The 23,254-nt window shown below is 45.1% G+C and overlaps 1 protein-coding gene across 1 annotated transcript in view; it reads right to left on the reverse strand.

Annotated features, from left to right (window-relative positions):
• Window positions 1-5,114: 5,114 nt before the first annotated feature.
• The window catches only part of LOC129699111 (contactin-associated protein-like 5), a 30,690-nt gene continuing 12,550 nt past the window's right edge, over window positions 5,115-23,254 (reverse strand). Inside the window, exon 2 of the mRNA XM_055638769.1 lies at window positions 5,115-5,540. Coding sequence (XP_055494744.1) covers window positions 5,308-5,540 — 233 coding nt within the window. The 3' untranslated portion in view covers window positions 5,115-5,307. The remainder of the gene's footprint in view (window positions 5,541-23,254) is intronic.

The following is a 23,254-nucleotide window of genomic DNA, read 5'->3' on the forward strand; positions in this document are numbered from 1 at the left end:
GTTTGTAGGTTAATTGGCTTGGTGTAAATATATAAATGTAAAATTTATAGTAAATTTATAAGGTGGTGTTTAATTGCGGGGATAGCTGGTCGGCGTGGCTGAAGGGTCTGTTTCCACGCAGTATCTCGAAAGCAAACTAAATATAGATTTTATTAATAATTAGTTGCTTGTATGAATAGTTAATTGAGAAAAAATAATTTAAGATATGTATATAGTACTGGTTGTTGTCAGTTCATTGCAATTTATTTTAATTAGGGGGAATCAAAGGCAAAGAATATATCCTGCGGGTAATCTCTCTTAATACATTATGCCATGTCCATCAGGATATTAATTTGGTGCCAATTAGTGTCCAATTACGGACACATCAACACTCTCTCCGGGAACTAAATTGAGACTCTGTCATGCTGACTTTGCTGCGGGCACTTTAAAAAGGCTTAAGGCAATTTGTTCATTCCTTTAGGCTGGTCTAGATTCAATGCCTTGCAGCCAAAAACCACGAGCCAACATACAACACAACAGACAATAGACAGTAGGTGCAGCCAGCGAGCCACGCCGCCATTCACTGTGATCGTGGCTGATCATCCGCAATCAGTACCCCATTCCTGCCTTCTCCACATATCCCCTGACTATGCTCTCTTTAGGAGCCCTATCTAGCTTTCTCTTGAAAGTATCCAGAGAACCGGCCTCCACCGCCCTCTGAGGCAGAGAATTCCACAGATTCACAACTCTCTGGGTGAAAACGTTTTTCCTCATCTCCGTTCTAAATGGCAAACTCCTTATTCTTAAACTGTGGCCCCTGGTTCTGGACTCCCCCAACATCAGGAACATGTTTCCAGCCTACAAAGTGTTTAATCCTTTAATAATTGTATATGTTTCAATAAGATCCCCTCTCATCCTTTTAAATTCCAGTATACAAGCCCAATTGCTCCATCCTTTCAACATATGACAGTCCCTCTATCCCAGGAATTAAACTTGTGAACCTACGTTGCATTACCCTCAATAGCAAGAATGTTCTTCCTCAAATATAGAGACCAAAACTACACACAATATTCCAGGTGTGATCTCACCAGGGCCCTGTACAACTGCAGGAGGACCGCTTTGCTCCTACACTCAACTCCTCTTGTTATGAAGGGCAACATGCCATTAGCTTTCTCACTAACTGCAGTACCTGCATGCTTAATTTCAGTGACTGATGTACAAGGACCCCCGAGATCTGGTTGTACTTCACCTTTTCCTCACGTCTCCATTCAGATAATAATCTGCCTTCCTGTTTTAAACCTCACATTTATCCACATTAAACTGCATCTCCCAACCTGTCCAAGTCACCCTGCAACCTCATAGCATCCTCTTCACAGTTCACGCTGACACCCAGCTTTGTGTCATCTGCAAATTAGCTTAGGTAACTTTGACCCGTTAATCCTTACTCGTTTTTTCCTTTCTGCCAACCAATTTTCTATCCATGTCAGTAATCTACCCCCAATACCATGTGCTCTAAGTTTGCCCACTAATCTTCAATGTGGGATCTTATCAAAGGCTTTCTGAAAGTCCAGGTACACTACATCCACTGGCTCTCCCTTGCCCATTTTGCTAGTTACATCCTCACCACTGTCCACTTCCTCTCAAATCAGGCTTCCCGATAAAGCAACATGACATGGAGTAACGTCGGGGTAAAGCAATCTTGAAACATTCTGTCACCACTGAAGGTAGAACAATCATTGTTCACAATTGTACATGGGTATGTTGGATCACTGTATATTGGTTGTAATGCAATCAATCGAATGGCTTGTTGGTCGAGGGGTATGATTCTCACTTTGGGTGCGGAGGTCCCATGATCAAATCCCAGACAAGACCCCAATTACTGTGGACGGCACGATGGTGAAGTGGTAGAGCTACTGCCTTACAGGGTTCGACTCTGACTACAGGTGCAAGTCTGTATGGAGTTTGTACATTCTCCCTGTGACCTGCGTGGGATTTCTCCAAGATCTTCGGTTTCCTCTCACGCCCCCAAAGACGTACAGGTTTGTAGGTTAATTGGCTTGGTATGGGGGGGGGGAAGATTGCAACCTTCATGTGATCCGCCCTGTTTCGACTAATGCAATCAACCCGGCGTGCACAATCAAATAAGTTCAAATAGAACAAGTTGTCCCACAACTTTAGGCTGTACACGCCATACGCAAGAAGAAGAAGAAGAAGAAGAAGGCTTCAAGTGTAAATTGTCCCTAGTGTGTGTAGGACAGGGTTGGTGTGTGGGGGTCGCTGGTTCGGAGCAGACGCGGCAGGCCGAATGGCCTGGATCCATGCTGTACCGACAAACTAAACTAAGACAAAAGACCAGTGTAAGAATACAACTGGATGCTGTTTTTCACTAAAAAGGGAAACAACTCTATATGCTGGATCTCTGGCATGGAGGGCTCTGAAATCTGCAAGTACTTGGCAGGCTGTCAGTCTGAAACATTGGATTCTGCCTGATTGACCGACTATTCCCAGCTTTTGCTCGCATTTAGTGACAAAGCAAGTGCCAGATGACGTGGAGATGATTGAGTGAGGCAAACAAGCTTGGTGACTACCCCAATGCCAGTGACTGATTGCGTGACTTTTGTGGGTAAGTACCTTCCAACTTCTGCGGTTTTCTTTGAGCGGGGAGAAGTCGGTGTCGTTACTGCTTTCTTTAGCTTTTAAACAGACTCTGGTTCTACGAGTACATTGACTTTGTTTTGCTGCAGAACAAACCCCATTGTCTCAACCTGAATGAAACATGCACTCTGGCCCCAATTCATAGGCTGCCACTGTTAATATTCTTGTCAGCAAATGATCTGTTTATTCCGTGTGACGTATGATGAAAGAATGGGTCGACTGGGCTTGTATTCACTAGGATTTAGAAGGATGCGAGGGGATCCTATAGAAACATATACAATTCTTGAGGGATTGGACAGGCTAGATGCAGGAAAAATGTTCCCCATGTTGGGGGAGTCCAGAACCAGGGGGGTCACAGTTTAAGAATAAGGGGTAGGCTATTTAGGACTGCGATGAGGAAAAACTTTTTCACCCAGGGAGTTGTGAAGCTGTGGAATTCTCCTCCACAGAAGGCAGTGGAGGCCAATTCACTGGATGCTTTCAAGAGAGAGTTAGATATAGCTCTGAAGATATCAGTCTGAAGAAGGGTTTCGGCCTGAAACGTTGCCTATTTCCTTCGCTCCATAGATGCTGCTGCACTCGCTGAGTTTCTCCAGCTTTTTTGTGTACCTTAGATATAGCTGTTCGGGCTAACAGAATCAAGGGATATGGAGAGAAAGCAGGAACGAGGTACTGATTTTGGATGATCAGACATGATAATATTGAATTGTGGTGCTGGCTCGAAGGGCCGAATGGCTTACTCCTGCACCGAATTTCTATGTTTCTCTGTTTCTATGTAACATGTTATATGAGATTTCAGTGGTTCAGTTTCACTCCCGTTTCCGCGTAGAGTCTTGGAGTTATAAAAGTCGTACAGCACGGAACCAGGCCCTTCGGTTGAACCTGTCCATGAAGACCACAAGGCCCCATCTAAGCCAGTCCCATTTGCCCCCATTTGGCTCATATCCACTGAAACTCTTCCAATCATCGTGGTTCAAAATTCTTTCATTTTCATATAAGGTTCATCTTAGCGAAGCTAACTTCTTGGCTATTAGCCATGGTCAACAACTGTGTGACCTTAGAATGCTGTGGCCTTTTAGGTCATAAAGTCATAAGGTCAACGATAGGAGCAGAATTGGGCCTTTCAGCCCATCAAGTCTACTCAGCTGTTTAATCATGGCTGATCTATCTCTCGCTCCTAACCCCATTCCCCTGCCTTCTCCCCACAACACATGACACCCATACTAATCAAGAATCTTAAAAATATTCACTGACTTGGCCTCCAAAGCCTAGCAAAGAATTCCACAGATTCACCACCCTCTGACAAAAGAAATTTCTCCTCATCTCCTTCGTAAAGGAACATCCTTTAATTCTGAGGCTCTGGCCTCTGGTCCTAGACTCTCCCACTAGTGGAAACATCCTCTCCACATCCACTCTATCCAAGCCCTTCACTATTCGGTATGTTTCCATTTTTATTTGACAACGGCATTCCTCTCAGCGGATGTCTGATACATCTGTTTTTTTTTCCTATACGATAATAAGGGGCAGATAGACGCAAAGATTCTCTCAATCACTTGTCACAGTTGACGGTAGAAGAGAAAAGGTCTTGAATGTTCAAATGTTTCTTCGTTTCTACATTAAATATATTCCTGTTGTTTGGTGACAAACATAACTAAACACAACTTCCATAACAAACACATCTACTATCTACCTAATTGGAAGAACTATCTTTGATTGTATTGTATATCTTTATTGTCATTTCCTGAGTATTCACATACCCAGAGGAAACAAAAAAACGTTGCTCAACCAGTGTCCATTCAGTGTGCATTAAAAATAAATAGAAATAAAAATACATATATCATGAACAAATTTAACACTCTACTAAACATTCAACAGGCGTTCCGATCGGCAGCGGCACAACAGTGCCTCTGCTGCAGTGTGTCCAGGTTGGTGGTTGGTACGCGATACTTTGGCAGGGGGTAAAGTCCGTTTAGCAGTCTTATAGCCTGTGGGAAGAAGCTGAGGAGCATCCTCAGATTGAACTATACTTGACTTTATTGTGCACTAAACATTATTCACGATATCCCCTTTATCGTGTATCGGTAAACTGCGGATGGCTGGATTGTAATACATGTTTAAAAGTGAAAGGAACAGAATTAGGCCATTCAGCCCATCAACTCTACTCTGACACTCAGTCACGGTTGATCTATCTCTCCCTCCTAACCCCATTCCCCTGCATTCTCCCCATAACCCTTGACACCCGTACTAATCAAGAATCTATCCATCCCTGCCTTAAAAATATCATTGACTTGGCCTCCACCGCCTTCTGTGGCAATGAATTCCACAGATTCACCACCCTCTGACTAAAGAAATCCATCCTCGTCTCCTTCCTAAATGTGAACACCCTTTAATTCTGAGGCTATGACCCTGGTCCTAGACTCTACCACTAATCGAAAACATGCTCTCCACATCCACTATCCAGGTCTTTCACTATTCGGTACGGTTACAACGAGGTAATGAAATAGGACTTCTGTGGCAATGAATTCCGAAGATTCACCACCCTCTGACTAAATCATGTGTTGTCTTCCTGCTGACTGGATAGCAGGCAGCAAGGAGCTTTTCACTGCACCTCGGCACACGTGACAATAAGCTAAGCTCAAGCTCAAACTCAAGTGGACTGTTCAACAGCTTCCTTCACTCACCGTTGCTGCACAGCACCACCGCCATGTATTCCTGATAGTAGGAGTTGACGTAAAGTAGAATGCTGGGGATGTGCGTTGTCCGGAAACTGAACACGATTTTCTCCCTGGAAAGCGTCAGGTCGGAGTAGATGGCAGATAAATGGCTGCTGATGTTTCGGGCAATCCCGTACGCGTCGTGAAAATTGTAGATCACCGTCGTCCCAGCTTCCAAGAGCGCGGACACCTCTGGGGGGGGGAGGAGGAGGAGAAAGCATTGTCAGTGGATATTCAAAGGCTGTTCACCAGTAGTTAAGCAGGAAAAGAACAAATAACAAATTCATTTAAAGTCGCCTTTAAGAGCCACATCAAGATAACTGGGGTCGTACAGTCGAATAGAGTGTAAATGGTTTTGTGAATGAGTTGAGAGGGCAGCCACCTTCAGCTGTGCTATTGGAGATAGCTTAAGGGGCTGTCCCACTTGGGCGTCATTTGTGCATAATTTACGCGACATCATTCACGCATCACGTCGCACTCGTCTTGCCGTGCTCGTGATGCGCGCATGGTGTGCATTACGCGCGCATTGTGCGTGGTGACGTAATGCGTAATGCGCACCATGCGCGCATCACGAGCGCGGCAAGACGAGTGCGTCGTGATGCGTGAATGATGCACGTCATCTGCGTGATGCATAAATGACACCCAATTACTCCTTTTCTAGTGGGCCAATTTTGGGCCCATTTGCCTCGTGAACAATGGGCCTGTTTGAGTAATGTGTTTACAGACCTGTTGTCTCGCTGCTGCAAGTAAGAATGTCATTATAGTCACAGTGTCGTCACAATCATAATCATAATCACACTTTATTATCCAAGTATGTTTTGCAACATGCGAGGAATTTGACTTGCAGTACAGTCATCTATATATATATATATCAATATCTATCTATCTATCTATCTATCTATCTATCTATCTATCTATCTATCTATCTATCTATCTATCTATCTATCATATCTATCTATCTATCTATCTATCTATCTATCTTCTATCCATATATATATAAAACTCAAATCAGTCCGCCTGCAGTACGGATCCCTTCCTGCCTTTCGATTCGTTGACGGCTGCTCCTTCCTCAGCTTCCAACACACTTCGAAACAATGTTGCAAGACAGGAACACTGAACTTTTCACTGCTGCAGCAGGCAGGGATTTTTTTTAAAGAGGCAGGGCAGTGCTGGAATCTTACTTTTGAGAACGGCTTCAGTTCCATTGGAGGAGACGGGTGCATGGTGGAATATTGGGTTGGGGGATCACACCATTGGGGGAGCAGACCCAACGGGTCTGCACTTGGTCTAGTATATCTATAAAACTCTGGGGCTATCCGTCCGGCTGCCGTCCGGTTCCCTTTCTGCCTTTTGATTTGTGCCCGATACTCGCAGATGTCCAATCGGAATGGCCGATGCTCGCAGATGTCCAATCGGAATGGATCCATTTGCATGTACGGCTGCCGGCTGCATTTCTTCCTTTGATTCATTGCCACGCCCAATCCAGATGCTCAATCTCCGAGATCTTTTCCATTTCGGTAGAGATTTCGCTTTTCTTTCTAAGTATCCGCTCCTCATTACATTTCGTCGTGTTGAAGTACACGTTTTTAATCAAATCCTTCTCCCCCCCCCACCAAGTATTTAAAAAATAAACTCTTCTCCATTTACATGTCAGCTTCCAACACACTTCGAAACAAAGTTGCAAGACAGGAACACTCTGAACCTTTCACTGCTGCAGCAGGCAGGGCAGGTGCCATTGGATTTTTTTTTTAATCCACTGCTGAGGGAGGCAGGGCAGTGCTGGAATCTTACTTTTGAGAACGGCTTCAGTTCCATTGGAGGAGACGGGTGCATGGTGGAATATTGGGTTGAGGGATCACACCATTGTGGGAGCAGACCCAACGGGTCTGCACTTGGTCTAGTACCATTTAAAAGCAACAAGACACACAAATTACATTTTAACATGAATATCCACCACAGTGACTCTTCCACACTGAGATGGAAAACGAAAAAAAGTTCAATCTCTACCCTTCTTCTCCTGCGGTCGGGGGCCTCGAGACTTCCGTTGACGGGACAATCTTGGCTCCCATAGCCGGCGGTCAGGCCCTCCACGTCTGGGCGATCAAGCTCCTGCATCGAGGGGGATGTCAGCTCCCCCGCGCCAAGCGATTGACCCCGGGCCTTCTGCGCCGTTTGGTGCCTCCCGACATCAGTCTCTACCCGAGACCTGCGAGTTCCTCGATGGTGAAATCCGCAGGAGCGTCGATCCCAGGCAAGGGAGTGGCTCCGATGGTAAGTCCACGTCCAAGTGGTGGGGCTCAAAGTCAGTCCCAAGCAAGGCCGCCAACTCCATGATCTTAGACCGGAGATACAATCCGGAAAACAATTGCATCTCAGGCAAGGTAAGAGATTGAAAAAAATGTTTGCCCGACACCCCCGCCCATCCCCCACATAAAACAAACCAAAGAATATTAACACAAACTTTTAAAACACACTAAAAATAACAAAAAAAGATGAAAAGACAGACAGACTGTTGGCGAGGCTGCCATCGTGCGATGCCCCTAGTGGTAAGCTAGAGTGATATAGTGTGGAAACAGGCCCCTCGGCCCAACTTGCCCACACCAGCCAACATGCCCCATCTACACTAGTCTCACCTGCCCGCGTTTGGCCCATATCCCTCCAAACCTGTCCCATCCATGTACCTGTCTACTGTCCCTGCCTCAATTGCCTCCTCTGGTTCATACACCCACCACCCTTTGTGTGAAAACGTTACCCCTCAGATTCCTATTAAATATTTTCCCCTTCACCTTAAACCTATGCCCTCTTGTCCGCAATTCACCTACTCTGGGCAAGACTACATGCGTCTACCCAATCTATTCCTATTTTATACACCTCTGTAAGATCACCCCTCATCCTCCTGTGCTCCAAGGAATAGAGTCAGCCTATTCAACATCTCCCTATAGCTCAGACCCTCTAGTCCTGGTAACATCCTCATAAATCTTCTCTGTACCCTTTCCAGCTCGACAACAAATATCCTATAATATGGTGCCCAGAACTGAACACGATATTCTAAATGCGGCCTCACCAACGTTTTATACAACTGCAACATGACCGCCCAATTTCCACATTTATAATTTTTTTTGTAAATCATGCTTCTGTACCTACTTTACATAACCTACCAATTATGAACAGCAACCCCATCCGCAAAACCTCATTGATCTGCGACAGCCATCCTTATAGTAGAGCTGAGGGGCCAGGTGTGAAGTGCACCCAGTTCACTAGTCAAGACAGTTTATGTTCTACCACTGTTTTCAGTGTATATTTGCAACACAAACCTAATAAGGTTCACACGATCACAAGTCATAGGAGCATAATTAGGCCATTCGGCCCATCGAGTCTACATCGCCATCCAATCTGGCCTTTCTGTCCTGAGCCTCCTCCATTGTCAGAGTGAGGCCCAGCCCAAATTGGAGGAATAGCACCTCAAATTTTGCTTGGGTACTTTACACCCCAGCGGTCTGAACATTGACTTCTCTAACTTCTGATAGCCCTTGCTTATTTTCTCCATCCCCTTCCCCTTCCCAGTTCACTCACTAGTCCCACTGTCTCTGCCTACATTCTATCTTTGTCCCGTCCCCTCCCCTGACATCAGTCTGAAGAAGGGTCATGACCTGAAACGTCGCCCATTCCTTCTCTCTAGAGATGCTGCCTCCCTTGCTGAGTTACTCCAGCATTTTGCGTCTACCTTCGATTTAAACCAGCATCTGCAGTTCTTTCATACACAGGAATGTCAATCTCCACTTTAAATTTACACAATAACTTGGCCTCCACAGCCATCTGTGGCAATACATTCCACAGATTCACCATCCTCTGACTAAAGCTTTCTAAAGATACATCCTTTTATTCTGAGGATGTGCCCACTGGTCCAAGGCTCCCCCGCCATTCAGAACATCCTCTCCACATCCACTCTATCCGGGTCCTTTCTCTATGTTATACATAAGTCCAGCACAGCATCAGGATGTTTGGCCCACAATATCCATGGTGCCAGGTTAAATGAATCACGAGACCCATATCTCTTCATTCCCTGCATATTCATCTGCCAATCTCAAAGCCTCTAAAATGCCACTGTTGTATCATGTCATTCTATTCAGGTCTTTCAGTACTCGGTAAGTTTCAATGACGTTTCCCCCACAAATTTCCATTGTGCGGAAAAGACTGCAAAAAGTTGTGACCACTGCCCAGTCCATCACCGGCTCTGACGTCACCATTGAAGGGCTTTTTCGGAGTTGCAGCCTCAAAAAGGCAGCCGACATCAAAGACCCACACCATGCTGGCCACACACTCATCTCACCACTGCCATCAGGAAGAAGGTACAGGAGCCTGAGAACTGTAACGTCCAGGTTCAGGAACAGCTTATTCTCTACAGCCATCAGGCTATTAAACACAACAACCTCATATAAGCTCTGAACTACAATAGACTACTACGCTTTATTTTGTACTTACTTTATCTTTTCCCATTTTTCTCTGCTTCAGGAGTTGAATGTAAAAAAGATTCTGTGAAATGTTCCGTTGCAAGGTTGGCTGAATGGACTTTTAAAGAGTTAAAAGAGAAGTTCTCCAATTTTCAAATTACCCAAGAGAGCTGCAGAATATGCATTAATTTTCATTCTTATGCGAATTGTTTTATTTTTCAGAGAATTTCATCTGACCCAGAAATTATGATTTGACCCTACTGGTTGCTGTCAAGTTTGCTGATGAATATGCTGCTGGCTACCTTGAGGCATAAATCCTTCATTAACTGAACTGTGTATTATTTATGAGATTTTAAAATTATGATTATTATTGCTGCCACAATCATGTCCTCCTTGGGTTATCGATGGCACCTGAACTAAATTTTCCTCCCTTCCATTGACTCCATTTATACCTCACACTGCCTCGGCAAGGCCAGCAGCATTATTACGGGTGAGTTGCACCCTGGCCATTCCTTCTTCTCCCCTCTCCCATCAGACTAAAGATATAGAGGTATGAAACACACACCTCCAGATTAATGGACTGTTTCTTCCCAGCTGTTATCAGGCAACTGAATCATCCTACCAACAACTAGAGAGCTGTCCTGAACGACTATCTACCTCATTGGTGACCCTCGGAACATCTTTGGTCAGACTTTACTGGCTTTACCTTGCACTAAACATTATTCCCTTATCATGTATCTATACACTGTTAATGGCTCAATTGTAATCATTTATTGCCTTTCCGTTGATTAGTTAGCATGCAACAAAATCTTTTCACTCTACCTCGGTATATGGGACAATAAACTAACCTGAAACTAGTTGCTAAGGTAATGGTTTAGTGTTTAGTTTAGTCTAGATTAGTTTAGAGATACAGTGTGGAAACAGGCCCTTCGGCCCACTCAGGCCATGCCGACCAACCATCACCTGTATACTAGCTCTAGCCCTACACTGTGAATGGTTCGATTGTAAATCATGTATTGGCTTTCCGCTGACAGGTTGGCACACACGGTGGAGCAGTGGTAGAGTTGCTGCCTTACAGCATTTGCAGCGCTGGAGACCCGGGTTCGATCCCGACTACAGGCGCTGTCTGTACGCAGTTTGTACGTTCTCCCCGTGACCGCGCGAGTTTTCTCCGACATCTTCAGTTTCCTCCCACACTCCAAAGACATACAGGTATGTAGGTGTATTGGCTTGGTGTACGTGTAAATTGTCCCTAGTGTGTGTAGGATAGTGTTCATGTGTGGAGATCGCTGGGCGGTGCGGACTCAGTGGGCCGAAGAGCCTGTTTCCGCGCTGTACCCCAAAACTAAACTAAACAAAAGCGTTTCACTGTACCTCGGTACTCGTGACAATAATCTAAACTAAAAAATAAACTAAACTGCACTAAACCAAACTGAATTTGGCCAGTAGTGTTTTCTTATGAATAAACAACACTTGGCTTGTTGATGTAACACATTTGCTTTAGTTTGATAAATTGCCTATTTTAATCAAAACTAATCTAGGATTCTGATGAAAGAAAACACCATTTCACTTTTTCAAATGCCAAGCAATGTGTTACATTAATTCTGTTGTTATAACACGCTTTCCAGATCCAACATTTTTTTTTGTAGTCTTTGCTAATTCATTATAAAAAATGAGCAAAAGTTTCCCAACTTAATCACACACTTAATAACACGCAGAACTGGTAATATTTAGAAAAACCTTACAAGTATTATGACACTCCATTGCCGACATTGCTAACTCCAGGCACTCTATCTGCTTTGAGTAGGTAGTTGAGGCCAGGCACGATTGCAATGTTTAAGAAACATTTGGACAGCTGCATGGATAGGATAGGTTTAGAGGCATATGGGCCAAAGGCAGGCAGGTGGGACTAGTGTTGATGGGGCATGTTGGTCGGCGTTGGCAAGTTGGGCCGAATGGCCTGCTTCCACTATGTGTGACTCTATAATTCCCACTTACAACTTTATAAACTTCTGGTTAGGCTGCATTTGGAGTATTGTTTAGAGTTCCGATCACCCTATTATAGGAGTTGATTAGTAGGGGTTGTCAGGGGTTATGGGGGGGGAAGGCAGGAGAATGGGGTTGATAGGGAAAGATAGATCAGCCATGATTGAATACAGTTGATGGGCCGAATGGCCTAATTCTGCTCCTAAAGCATGAACATGAATAAAGTGGAGGTTCTGGTGAGGAGCGGCATGGTAGATTTGCGGCCCTGTAGCGCCTGAGACCCTGGTTTGATTCTGACTACGGGTGCTGTCTATACAGAGTCTGCACGTTCCCCCCATGACCAACCGCTCCAGTTTCCTCCCACATTCCAAAGACGTGTGGGTTTGCAGCTGTAAATTGCCCTTAGTGTGTAGGATAGAAATAATGTACGGGTGATTGCTGGTCGGTGCCGACTCGGTGGACAGAGGGGCCTGTTACTAGACTGTATCGCTAAAAAAAAGAGTTTTACCAGATGTTGCTTGGATTAGAGGGTATTATCTACAAGGAGAGGTTGGACAAAAGCTGGATTGTTTTCTCTGGAGCGTAGGAGACTGAGGGGAGAGCTGATAGAAATATATAAAATTATGAGAGGTATGTATAGGGCAGATAATCAGACTTTTTTCTCAGGGTGGCCACAGTTTAAGAATAAGGGGTAAGGCATTTAGAACAGAGTTGGGGAAAACACTTTTTCCACACAGAGAGTTGTGAGTCTGGAATTCTCTGCCTCAGGGGGCGGTGGAGGCCGGTTCTCAGGATACTTTCAAGAGAGAGCTAGATTGGGCTCTTTAAAGATAGCGGAGGCTATATGGGGAGAAGGCAGGAACGGGGTACTGATTGTGGATGATCCGCCATGATCACATTGAATGGCGGTGCTGGCTCGCAGGCCTACTCCTGCACCTATTGTCTATTGTCTATAAATGTCCAACACTAGAGGGCAAAGCTTTAAGATATGAGAGGAAGGGTTTGTAGACACACAGTGGTGGGAGTCTGAAATGCACTGCAAGGGGTGAGGGTTGAAGCAGCGAGTGACTGCTAGAAGGTTTTTAGATGGACACGTCCATATGCAGGACATGGAGGGATATGGATCACATGTAGACCGAGCGGATTAAATTGACATCATGTTTGGCCAGCAATTGTGGCTGAACAGCCGAAAAGGGGGAGAGAAGGGGGAAAAGAAGGGGAGATAATGGGGGAGGGTGGTTTGTAGGTAAGCTACCTTTGTTACCTCATTGAGATTTGTCTCCATACTTGGGGCTATGAGCTAAATTCAGACAATCCCTGCACAATATTTTGCAGGGGAATACATAATCGTCAAACAATTTCACAATAACGGGATCATTTTATTCTTGACGTTCCTAACATTCCTGAAGAGAGTCTTAAAACCATCAATTTCTGATTTTGATGGTATTTTGGGAGCTTCCTCTGCACAGATTGACTGTCATTGGTCCTATTATTCGACTGACACGTTCTGAAGATACTATTCATGTGCAGGTCTTAATTATCATTGAATATGTTACCTACGAAGACATCCAGGTATTTATCAACCCCATCTTGGCTATTTTAGCAACATTGAATCTGCATATTGCCTATTTAATTCATAAGTTTATCATTCACAGGAGCAGAATCAGGCTCCACCGGCGGGAGTGTGGGGTTTATTTTCCCACACAAGCCAAGGGTGACTGGGCAATCTGAACCCAAGCACCAAGTTGTAAGTGGCCAAAGATGCGCATCCCTCGGGACAGCCCCCACTCTCCCACGGCCACCCTCCGCGGGCTGTGGGTCGGGTGTAGCGGAGGTGTGGGACAATGTTCATCCCTACACAGTGATGTGATAGACGCGAGGGGTCTGGACCAATCGCGAACAAGTCCCACCCCCCGGCAACATCATGTCCGTTATTTGACTTTTCTGCTGAGCGCCATTCAGTGAGTTTGCTTTTAGGCAATGCCGCCTTTCAGTTAGTTGGCTTTTAGGCATCCCACCCTTTCGGTTAGTTGGCTTTTAGGCATCCCACCCTTTCAGTTAGTTGGCTTTTACGCATCCCACCCTTTCGGTTAGTTGGCGTTTCGGCTTTGTTTCCATTCGATTATTTGGCTTCCACTTCTTTGCTTCGGCTTCTTGTCCATCGGCGCCACGTCCGCACAAGTCCCCACTAGTGTAAACATCCTCTCCACTTTCACTCTATCCAGGCCTTTTAGTATTCGGTAAGTTTCAATAAGGTGCCCCCTCATCCTTCTAAACAGAGAGTGATTGGAATCATGTAATCATGTATAATCTCTCCGCTGACCAGTTAGCATGCAACAAAAGCTTTTCACTGTACCTCAGTACACGTGACAATAAACAAAACTCAAACCAACCACATATTGCCATGTTACGAGGAGCAAATATCCCCAGCAAGTTGTCCAGGACCAGCCATATTGAATTAATGGCCATGAGAGGAGACCAACTTCCTTAGAAGGTTTATGAAGTTAGGCATGTCCCCAACACCTCTCACCAACTTCTACAGATGTGCCTTGGAAAACATTTTATTGGGATGCATCACGGCATGGTTTGGGAACAGCTCCATCCAAGACCGCAAGAAATTGCAGAGACTTGTCAGGGGTTATGGGAAGAAGGCAGGAGAATGGGGTTGAGAGGGAAGGGTAGGTACATCAAACATAATTGAATGGCGGAGTAGACTCGATGGGGCTGAATGGCCTAATTCTGCTCCTGTGACTGATCAACATGAATGAAATAGGCTAAATGCAGATTCAGTGATGCTAAAATAGCCAAGATGGGGTTGATAAATACCTGGATTTGTCGTGGGTAACATATTCAATGATATTTAAGACCCTCACGCCCATATTACCTTACATTTCCTCAGAATGTGCCAAAGCATTGCACAGCCAATAATGTTTTGTCAAGCAGGCTCTGAGCGGACTTGATGGGCCGAATGGCCTAATTCTGCTACTATCACTTATAGAAACATAGAAACATAGAAATAGGTGCAGGAGTAGGCCATTCGGCCCTTCGAGCCTGCACCGTCATTCAATATGATCATGGCTGATCATCCAACTCCGTACCCTGTACCTGCCTTCTCTTCACACCCCCTGATCCCTTTAGCCACAAGGGCCACATCTAACTTCCACTTAAATATAGCCAATGAACTGGCCTCAACTACCTTCTGTGGCAGAGAGTTCCAGAGATTCACCACTCTCTGTGTGTAAAATGTTTATGAATTTACGAATTGTGGACGCAGCCCAGACCTACACACACAAACTAATCTCACTTCCAATTACTCCATTTGCACTTCACGCTGCCTCGGCAAGGCCAGCAGCATAATTAAGGACGAGTTGCACCTTGGGCACTCCCTCTGCACCCCTCTCCCACCGTGCAAGAGCTACCGAAATATGAAAACGAATACCTCCAGATTCGGGGACAGTTTCTTCCCAGCTGTGATCAGGCAACTGAACCATCCTATCAACAACTGGAGAGCAGTCCTGAGCTACTACCTACCTCATTGGAGATCTTTGTTCTATCCGTAATCGGACTTTATTGGACTTTATCTTGCACTAAATATCATTCCCTTTATCCTGTATCAGTACACTGTGGACGGCTCGAATATAATAATATACAGTCTTTCCGCTGACTGGATAACACGCAATACAAAGCATTTCACTGTTCCTCGGTACACGTGACAGTAAACTCAACTAAATTAAACTATTTAAGTATGTAATCTGAAACCAGCACAAGTCCATTAAAAATAATGTGTATAGGATCCAGATGTGATGTAGATGTAATCATGCCCAATGCATAATTGCCTCTGTTCTGAGGTGTTAGCGGGATGATTGGTGTGAAAGTTCTCACATGAAGACCAGCAAAGGATGGCAGATTTGCTTCGTCGAAGCAGATAGTTTTTCTTTAACAAGCCAGTCGTTAACAGAGTTATATTTTTTAACATCCTTTAATTTAAACCCTTTATCTCCCATGATGAGATTTTAACTCTCATCCGGATCGATGACCAGAACTATACTGCTGGTCAAGTAAATTATCCATTACCATGGACAGACACAAAATGCTGAAATAACTCAACAGGACAGGCAGCACCTCTGGAGAGAAGGAATGGATGACGCTTTGGGTCTGAAGAAGAGTCTCGACCCAAAACTGTGGGATTCTCTGCCTCAGACGGCAGTGGAGGCAGGTTCTCTGGATGCTTTCAAGAGAGAGCTAGATAGGGCTCTTAAAAATAGCTGAGTCAGGGGATATGGAGAGAAGGCAGGAACGGGGTACTGATTGGGGATGATCAGCCATGATCATATTGAATGGCCGTGCAGGCTCGAAGGGCCGAATGGCCTACTCCTGCACCTATTGTCTATTGTCTATTCCTTCTCTCCAGAGTTGCTGCCTGCCCCGCTGAGTTACTCCAGCATTTTGTGTCTAACATCAGTGTAAACCAACAAATGCAGTTGCTTCCCACACATCCACTTCCATAGCAGATCCCAAGAGATGGCATCAACAAATAACGTCACTGAGGTTCATTTCACAGCCTCCAGGTGTTTCAAGACACTTGACAACAATTTCACGGACAAACAAATGTATGATCGGAAGATCACCAGGACTGAGCTCAATATGCATATAACCGTCCTCTCACCAGCTAGAGAGCGGTCCTGACCACCCATCTACCTCAATGGAGACCTTCAAACTATCTTTAATTGGACTTCATTGGACTTTATAATGCACTGTGCATTTATCCTGTATCTGTAACTGTGGATGTTCATAAGTTATAGGAGCAGAATTAGGCCATTTGTCCCATCAAGTCCACTCCACCATTTAATCATGGCTGATCTATCTTTCCCTCTCAACCCCTTTCTCCTGCCTTCTCCCCATTACCTCTAACAGCTCGATTGTAATCATGTACAGTCTTTTCGCTGACTGAATACCATGCAGCAAAACACTTTGCACCGTACACCTGACGATAATAATTATAAACTAAACTAAAAATAGTAAAGGATACCTATGTTATCCGAACTGAAAGTTTTTTTTGTAAGATTTAGAACCATACTAACTGATCAAGGAAGCAATACTGCAGAGAATAAAGGAATTAAGGAAACAAATCCCTCCCCAAAAAAAGATTTTCAGACGTTCGTTAATTAAACAACACATTTCTGAAAGCACCATATATAAATCAATTCATACAATAATAGATTTTGGGATATTTGTGAATAACATCAAAGACAAGATGGTGTGGGAAAATAATTTTCTATTTATCTCACAAGATAAAAAATACTTAAATTTTATAGGGCAGGATAGTTTTTATTTGTACAAAATATAACTTTAATTTAAAGCAAAGATGGACACACAATGCTGGAGTAACTCAGGGGGACAGGCAGCATCTCTGGAGAGAAGGAATGGGTGACGTTTCGGGTTGAGACCCGTCTTCAGACTGAAGACGTTACTCCAGCATTTTGTGTCTATCTTTGCTTTAAACAAGCATCTGCCGTTCCTTCACACACGTAACTTTAGTTTAGCTTAGTTATATTGGGTTAGTTTAGTTTATTGTAGTCATGTGTACCGAGGTACAGTGAAAAGCTTTTGTTGCGTGCTGCCCAGTCAATGAAGCCTCCATGTGGATACAATCATCCACAGTGAACAGATAAGGGTTAAAGAGTACAACCTTAGGTGCAAGATTACACTATTTTGTCTTTAAAAGATTAGTTACAAAAGATATGCGGCCACTTTAAAGTAGGTGTCAGAGGGAAAGAAGATTTAAAAAGAGCGCCAAAGGCCCGGTTCAAGTGTTTTCCGTGAAGGTGGGAGAGAAGCTGCAGCCAGAAGCAGCGAGAGCACTTTAAAGTAGTATTGGCTGGAAGTAGGTGAGTCAGAGGGAAAGACGATTTAAAAAGAGCACCAAAGGCCCAGGTTCGAATAATTTACAAATTAGCCCGAAAGTAATTGATTAGGTAACAGATAAATATGTGCAGCTGTAGCGGAGCAACCTTGTTCAGAGTGGCCTTGTTGAGGTGAAGTGCCACGGTGAGTATAGTGTGAGTCTATGGCTCAAGTGCCTTGGTGAGTATAGTATGAGACTTTAGGCACAAGTGCCTTGGAGAGTATAGTGTGAGTCTTTGGCTCGAGAGTCTTCAGCAAGGAGGCTGTGGCAAAGAGGCTGCACTTGATTCGAAATTTGTGATTTTTTTGTCCACTGAAGAAATGGCAGGCAAGTTGGTACAGTGTGTTTCCTGCAGGATATGGGAAGTCAGGGACACCACTGGTGCTTCTGGAAACTACACCTGCAGAAATTGTGCCCAGAATGAATATGTTGGGGAACTGGAGGAGCAGCAGATGGATGACCTGAGGGGGCGTCTGGTAAAACAAGAGTTTCCTGGGCAGGACCTACAGTGAGGTTGTTACCCCAAGGATACAGGAAGAGTGAAAGAGGGTGACTGTGAGAAAGAAGTATAAATGTGCAGTGCAGGTGGCTGTACCTACTGAAAACAGGTACACTTTATTGGGAGCGGATGACACAACAAGATTGAGCGATAGCCAGGGCTGTTATTCCAACCCTGGTGCCGAGGCTCAGTGGGGAAGAGTGATGCCAGGCAGTGCCATAGTGGCGGGTGACTCCATCATCAGGGGAGCGGACAGGAGATTCTGTGGCAGCAGGCGGGACTCCAGGATGGTGTGTTGCCACCCTGGTGCCAGGCTCCAGGATGTCTCGGAGCAGCTACACGGCATCATCAAGAGTGAGGGGGAGCAGCAGGAGGTTGTTGTGCATGTTGGCACAAATGATATAGGTCAAGTCAAGTCACTTTTATTTCTATAGCGCATTTAAAAAACAACTCTCGTTGGCCAAAGTGCTTTACATTGGTGGAGGTACTAACGTTATACAACATTGGTTCATAGATTACGTACATACTTAAATACATATATATAGCCCTCAGGTCGGAAGAGGAAGGAGGTTCTGCAACAGGAAGGTCGAGTCGCAGGTAGATAAGGTGGTCAAAAAGCCTTTTGGCACTTCGGCCTTCATCAGTCAGAGTATTGAGTATAGAAGTTGGGAGGTCATGTTGAAGTTGTATAACACGTTAGTGAGACTGCATTTAGAATATTGTGTTCAGTTCTGGGCACCATGTTATAGGAAATATATTGTCAAGCTTGAAAGGGTTCAGAAAAGATTTATGAGGATGTTGCCAGGACTAGAGGGTCTGAGTTATAGGGAGAGGTTGAGTAGGCTTGGTCTCTATTCTATGGAGCACAGGAGGATGAGGGGAGATCTTATAGAGATGTATAAAAGCATGAGAGGAATAGATCGGGTAGATGCACAGAGTGGGGGAATGGAGGACCAGAGAACATAGGTTCAAGGTGAAGGGGAATCCGAGGGGTAGCTTTTTCACACACAGGGTGTTGGGTGTATGGAACAAGCTGCCAGAGGAGATAGTTAAGGCAGGGACTATCCCATCATTTAAGTAACAGTTAAACAGGTACATGGATAGGACAGGTTTGGAGGGATATGGACAAAGTGCAGACAAGTGGTACTAATGTAGCTGGGACATTGTTGGCCAGTGTGGGCAAGGTGGGCTGAAGGGCCTGTTTCACTCTGTGACTATGCATTCTTAAAAATAATTTAAGCTCATGATGAAAGGCTTGGTCAACGATTTATGGTTTAAAAAGTGGCCTAAGGGTGGAATGAAAGGCAGGGATGTTGAGGGAGGGTAGTTCAGACATTAGGCTTTTACAGTTACAGGTTAGTTTATTGTCACATGTACTAGGTACAGTGAAAAGCTTTTGTCACGTGCTATCCAGTCAGCAGAAAGACAATGCATGATTACAATCGAGCCATTTACAGTGTACAGATACATGATAAGGGAGTAACGTTTAGCAGTTTTAAACATGATCCCTAGATGCAGGGTCACTCCTTATCGAAGTAATCTTTGTAGTAAGGTCATAAGGTGTTTGGCGGCGGCGCGACTCACCCGTTGCAGCGGCCCCTACAGCCTGTCTGTCTTTTTTTTATTTTTTGTCTAGTTAAATGTAGTGTTTGGTGATTAGTTTTTTAATAATTGGTATTTTTAAACGGGTAAGGGAATGGAAGGTAATGGTGGGGGGGCGGGGGGGGGGGGGGGGGAAGGGGGAAACATGTTTTAAATCTCTTCCCTGTCCGGGAGACCCGACTTTTTCCCTGTCGGGTCTCGGCTGTCGTTGGGGCCTAGCACCGTGGAGCGGCCTCCAGCCTGAACGACCCGGGGGCTCAGGAGACTGCGGAGCTGTGGAGCTGCGGACTCACCATCGCGGGGCTCGCCGGCCTCGGAGCGTGGGGAGCGGCGGTGACTCGCTGCTGCGACTCGACTCCTGGGGCTCGGAGGCTCCAGCAACGCAGCCGCAGGTCCGGTGGACTGGGACATCGGGAGCTCGCGGGTCTGGGAGGAGAGAGAGAGACCGCTTCCCGGAGCTCCCGCAACGCGACTTCACCAGCCGGTGTCACGGGGTTGGAACAACCCGGACCGGGACAGTATATCACCCGGCGCGGCTTCATGGCCGTGGGACTCACCATCGCCCGTGGGGGTTCCAACCTTGGACTTTCAGACCGGGAGCGGGGCCGTAAATCGCCCCGCGCGGCCTAAGATAGCCGTGGGACTTATCATCACCCGCCTGGGGCTTGAACATCGGGAGAGACACGGAGAACAGGGGAGAGAAAAGACTTGCCTTCCATCACAGTGGCTTCACTGTGATGGATGTTTGTGTGAATTTAATTATGTGTATGTCTGTAAGACAGTGTCTTTGTTTGTATGGCTGTGGAAACAACATTTCGTTTGAGTCTCACTGGGGCTCAAATGATAATAAATTTGTATTGTATTGTATTGTGTATTGTATAAGGTCAAAAGGAATAGGAGGAGAATTAGGCCATTCGGCCCATCAAGTCTACTCCGCCATTCAATCATGGCTGATCTATCTCACCATCCTGACACCATTCTCCTGCCTTCTCCCCATAACCTCTGAAGCCTGTACTAATCAAGTATCTATCTATTTCTGCCTTAAAAATGTCCACTGAGATGGCCGACACAGCCTTCTGTGGCCTCTACTCCTGCCCAACAGTTTTCTTCAAACCTTGGCTGTAGAAAGACAACACATTATTACATTTGAGCCGACCACAGTGTACAGATGCATGATAAAGGGAATGACGTGAATAATATTTAGTGCACGATAAAGGCAGAGAAGTCAGAATAAAGATATTCCGAGTGTCTCCAATGAAGTAGAGCTTCAAGCTTTGGTTTGTGCCTTCTCTTCATACCCTTCCTTCTTTAAAATCTCTCTGACAATATCTCTCTTTGGCCAAATCTTTAGTCACAACACCGAAGGTGGATTAATGTCAAATATTGATTAATAACCACTCGAATAAAGCCACTGGAGATGTTTACTAGATTAATGGCACTTCGTAAATGAAAATTGTTGTCATTTTTACTGCCATGCTAGTTTCCATCGCAACATTAATTCGGAATAGGAAAGGTTCGCCTTTTTTTTTCCTGTTCATCTGATACAATGAAGAACTTGAGACAAAGTATGTGCATTTCACATGGATGTGTGCAGGTACACACATTTACTCACTTAAACACAGACATATACACTGAAATACACATAGAGTCATAGAGAGTTATTAGAGTCTTGCAGCGTGGAAACAGGCCCTTTGGCCCAACTTGCCCAACTTCCCATCTATACTAGTCCCACCTACCTGCATTTGGCTCAAATCCCTCTAAACCTGTGGATATCCTTATACCTGTCTAAATGTTTCTTAAACGTTGCAATGGTAACCTCCTCCGCCAGCTCGTTCCACACTCCTACCACACTTTGCATGAAAAAGTTACCCCTCAGATTCTTATTAAATCTTTCCCCTCTTCATTTTAAACCTATGTGCTCTGATTCTCGATTCCCCAACTTTTTTAATTTAGTTTAGTTTAGAGGTACAGGCCCTTTAGCCCACCGTGTCCGCGCTGACCAGCGAACCCTGCACATTAACACTATCCTACGCACACTCAGGACAATTTACATATACACCAAGTCAATTAACCTACAAACCTGTATATCTTTGGAGTGTGGGAGGAAACCGAAGATCTCGGAGAAAACCCACGCGGTCACAGGGAGAACGTACAAACTCCATACAGACAGCACCCGTGGTCGGGATCGAACCCGGGTCTCCGGCACTGCCAGCTCTGGAATGCCCCTGTCCCACTTAGGAGACTTTGCGCCCCATCCAAGGTTTCCGTGCGGTTCCCGGAGGTCGTAGGTGGTTGCCAGAGGTTGCAGGTAGTGGAAGCAGGTAGGGAGACTGACAAAAACCTCCGGAAACCGCACGGAAACCTTGGGTGGGGCGCAAAGTCTCCAGAGGTTTCCCTTCAGGTTTCCTAAGTGGGACAGGGGCATAAGGCAGCAACTCTACTGCTGTGCCACCGTGCCGCCCCTGGACTCGGGGCAAGAGACTTTGTGTGTCTACACGATCTATCCCTCTCATATATTAACACACATGTACACACAGTGTTAAACACATAAACATACGAGAAGGCCCTACAAAATTAATCATGCATATATTTCAAACTGAGAGACAGGATGATATTGATTTTTTTACGGTTCATGTCAATGGCTTAGAGGACAAACATTTCTAGCAAGACATCATCTGAGTACCAACAGAATGAAGAGGGATATAATGTGTTCCCTTTAGAAAGCTGGTCACTGAGACGGCCAAGCTTGATGAAAGGCATCAGAATATTTCATCTACATGAATCTGGCTGATAAATTATTGTGAAGGACAAGGCCGAAGGCCTTTATTACACACATACATTTTTTAGAAGCCCTGAGGCAGAAATTCTGTTGCCAAGAAACTTATCTAAGGATGAAAGATTGATAGGAGAGGCTTTAATGCAGAAATTGAAACCAAATGGAGAGCCAATTTGACTTGCTTTGAAAACGAGAAACTAAAATGACTTGTCAGATGTGATGGGAACAGCTAAAGATGATTTGGATATTAACAAACTAACCATATATTATTCCAATAGAAGACACAGAGTGCTGGCATAGCTCAGTGGGTCAGGCATGGTGGCACAGCTGAAGTGTTGCTGCCTTGCAGCATCAGAGACCCGGGTTCGATCCCGACTAGGGGTGCTGTATGTACGGAGTTTCCACAAAAAATGCTGGGTTAACTCAACGGGTCAGGCAGCATCTCTGGAGAAAATAAATGGTGTCTTTTTGGGTCGAGACCCTTCTTCAGACAGAGTGGGACCACATGCAAATTGGAGGAACGGCACCTCATACGTCGCTTGGGCAGCTTACAGTCCAACAGTATGACTTTTGATTTTTCTAATTCAAAGTAACCATTGCAGTCCCTCTCGCTCCCCCCCCCCCCCCCCCCCCCCCCCCCCCCCAAGTTGTCCTGTTAGTTTCAGTATTCGTATCCCATCATCATCA

The sequence above is a fragment of the Leucoraja erinacea genome, chromosome 7, assembly GCF_028641065.1.
Source record: "Leucoraja erinacea ecotype New England chromosome 7, Leri_hhj_1, whole genome shotgun sequence".
Lineage (NCBI taxonomy): Eukaryota > Metazoa > Chordata > Chondrichthyes > Rajiformes > Rajidae > Leucoraja > Leucoraja erinaceus.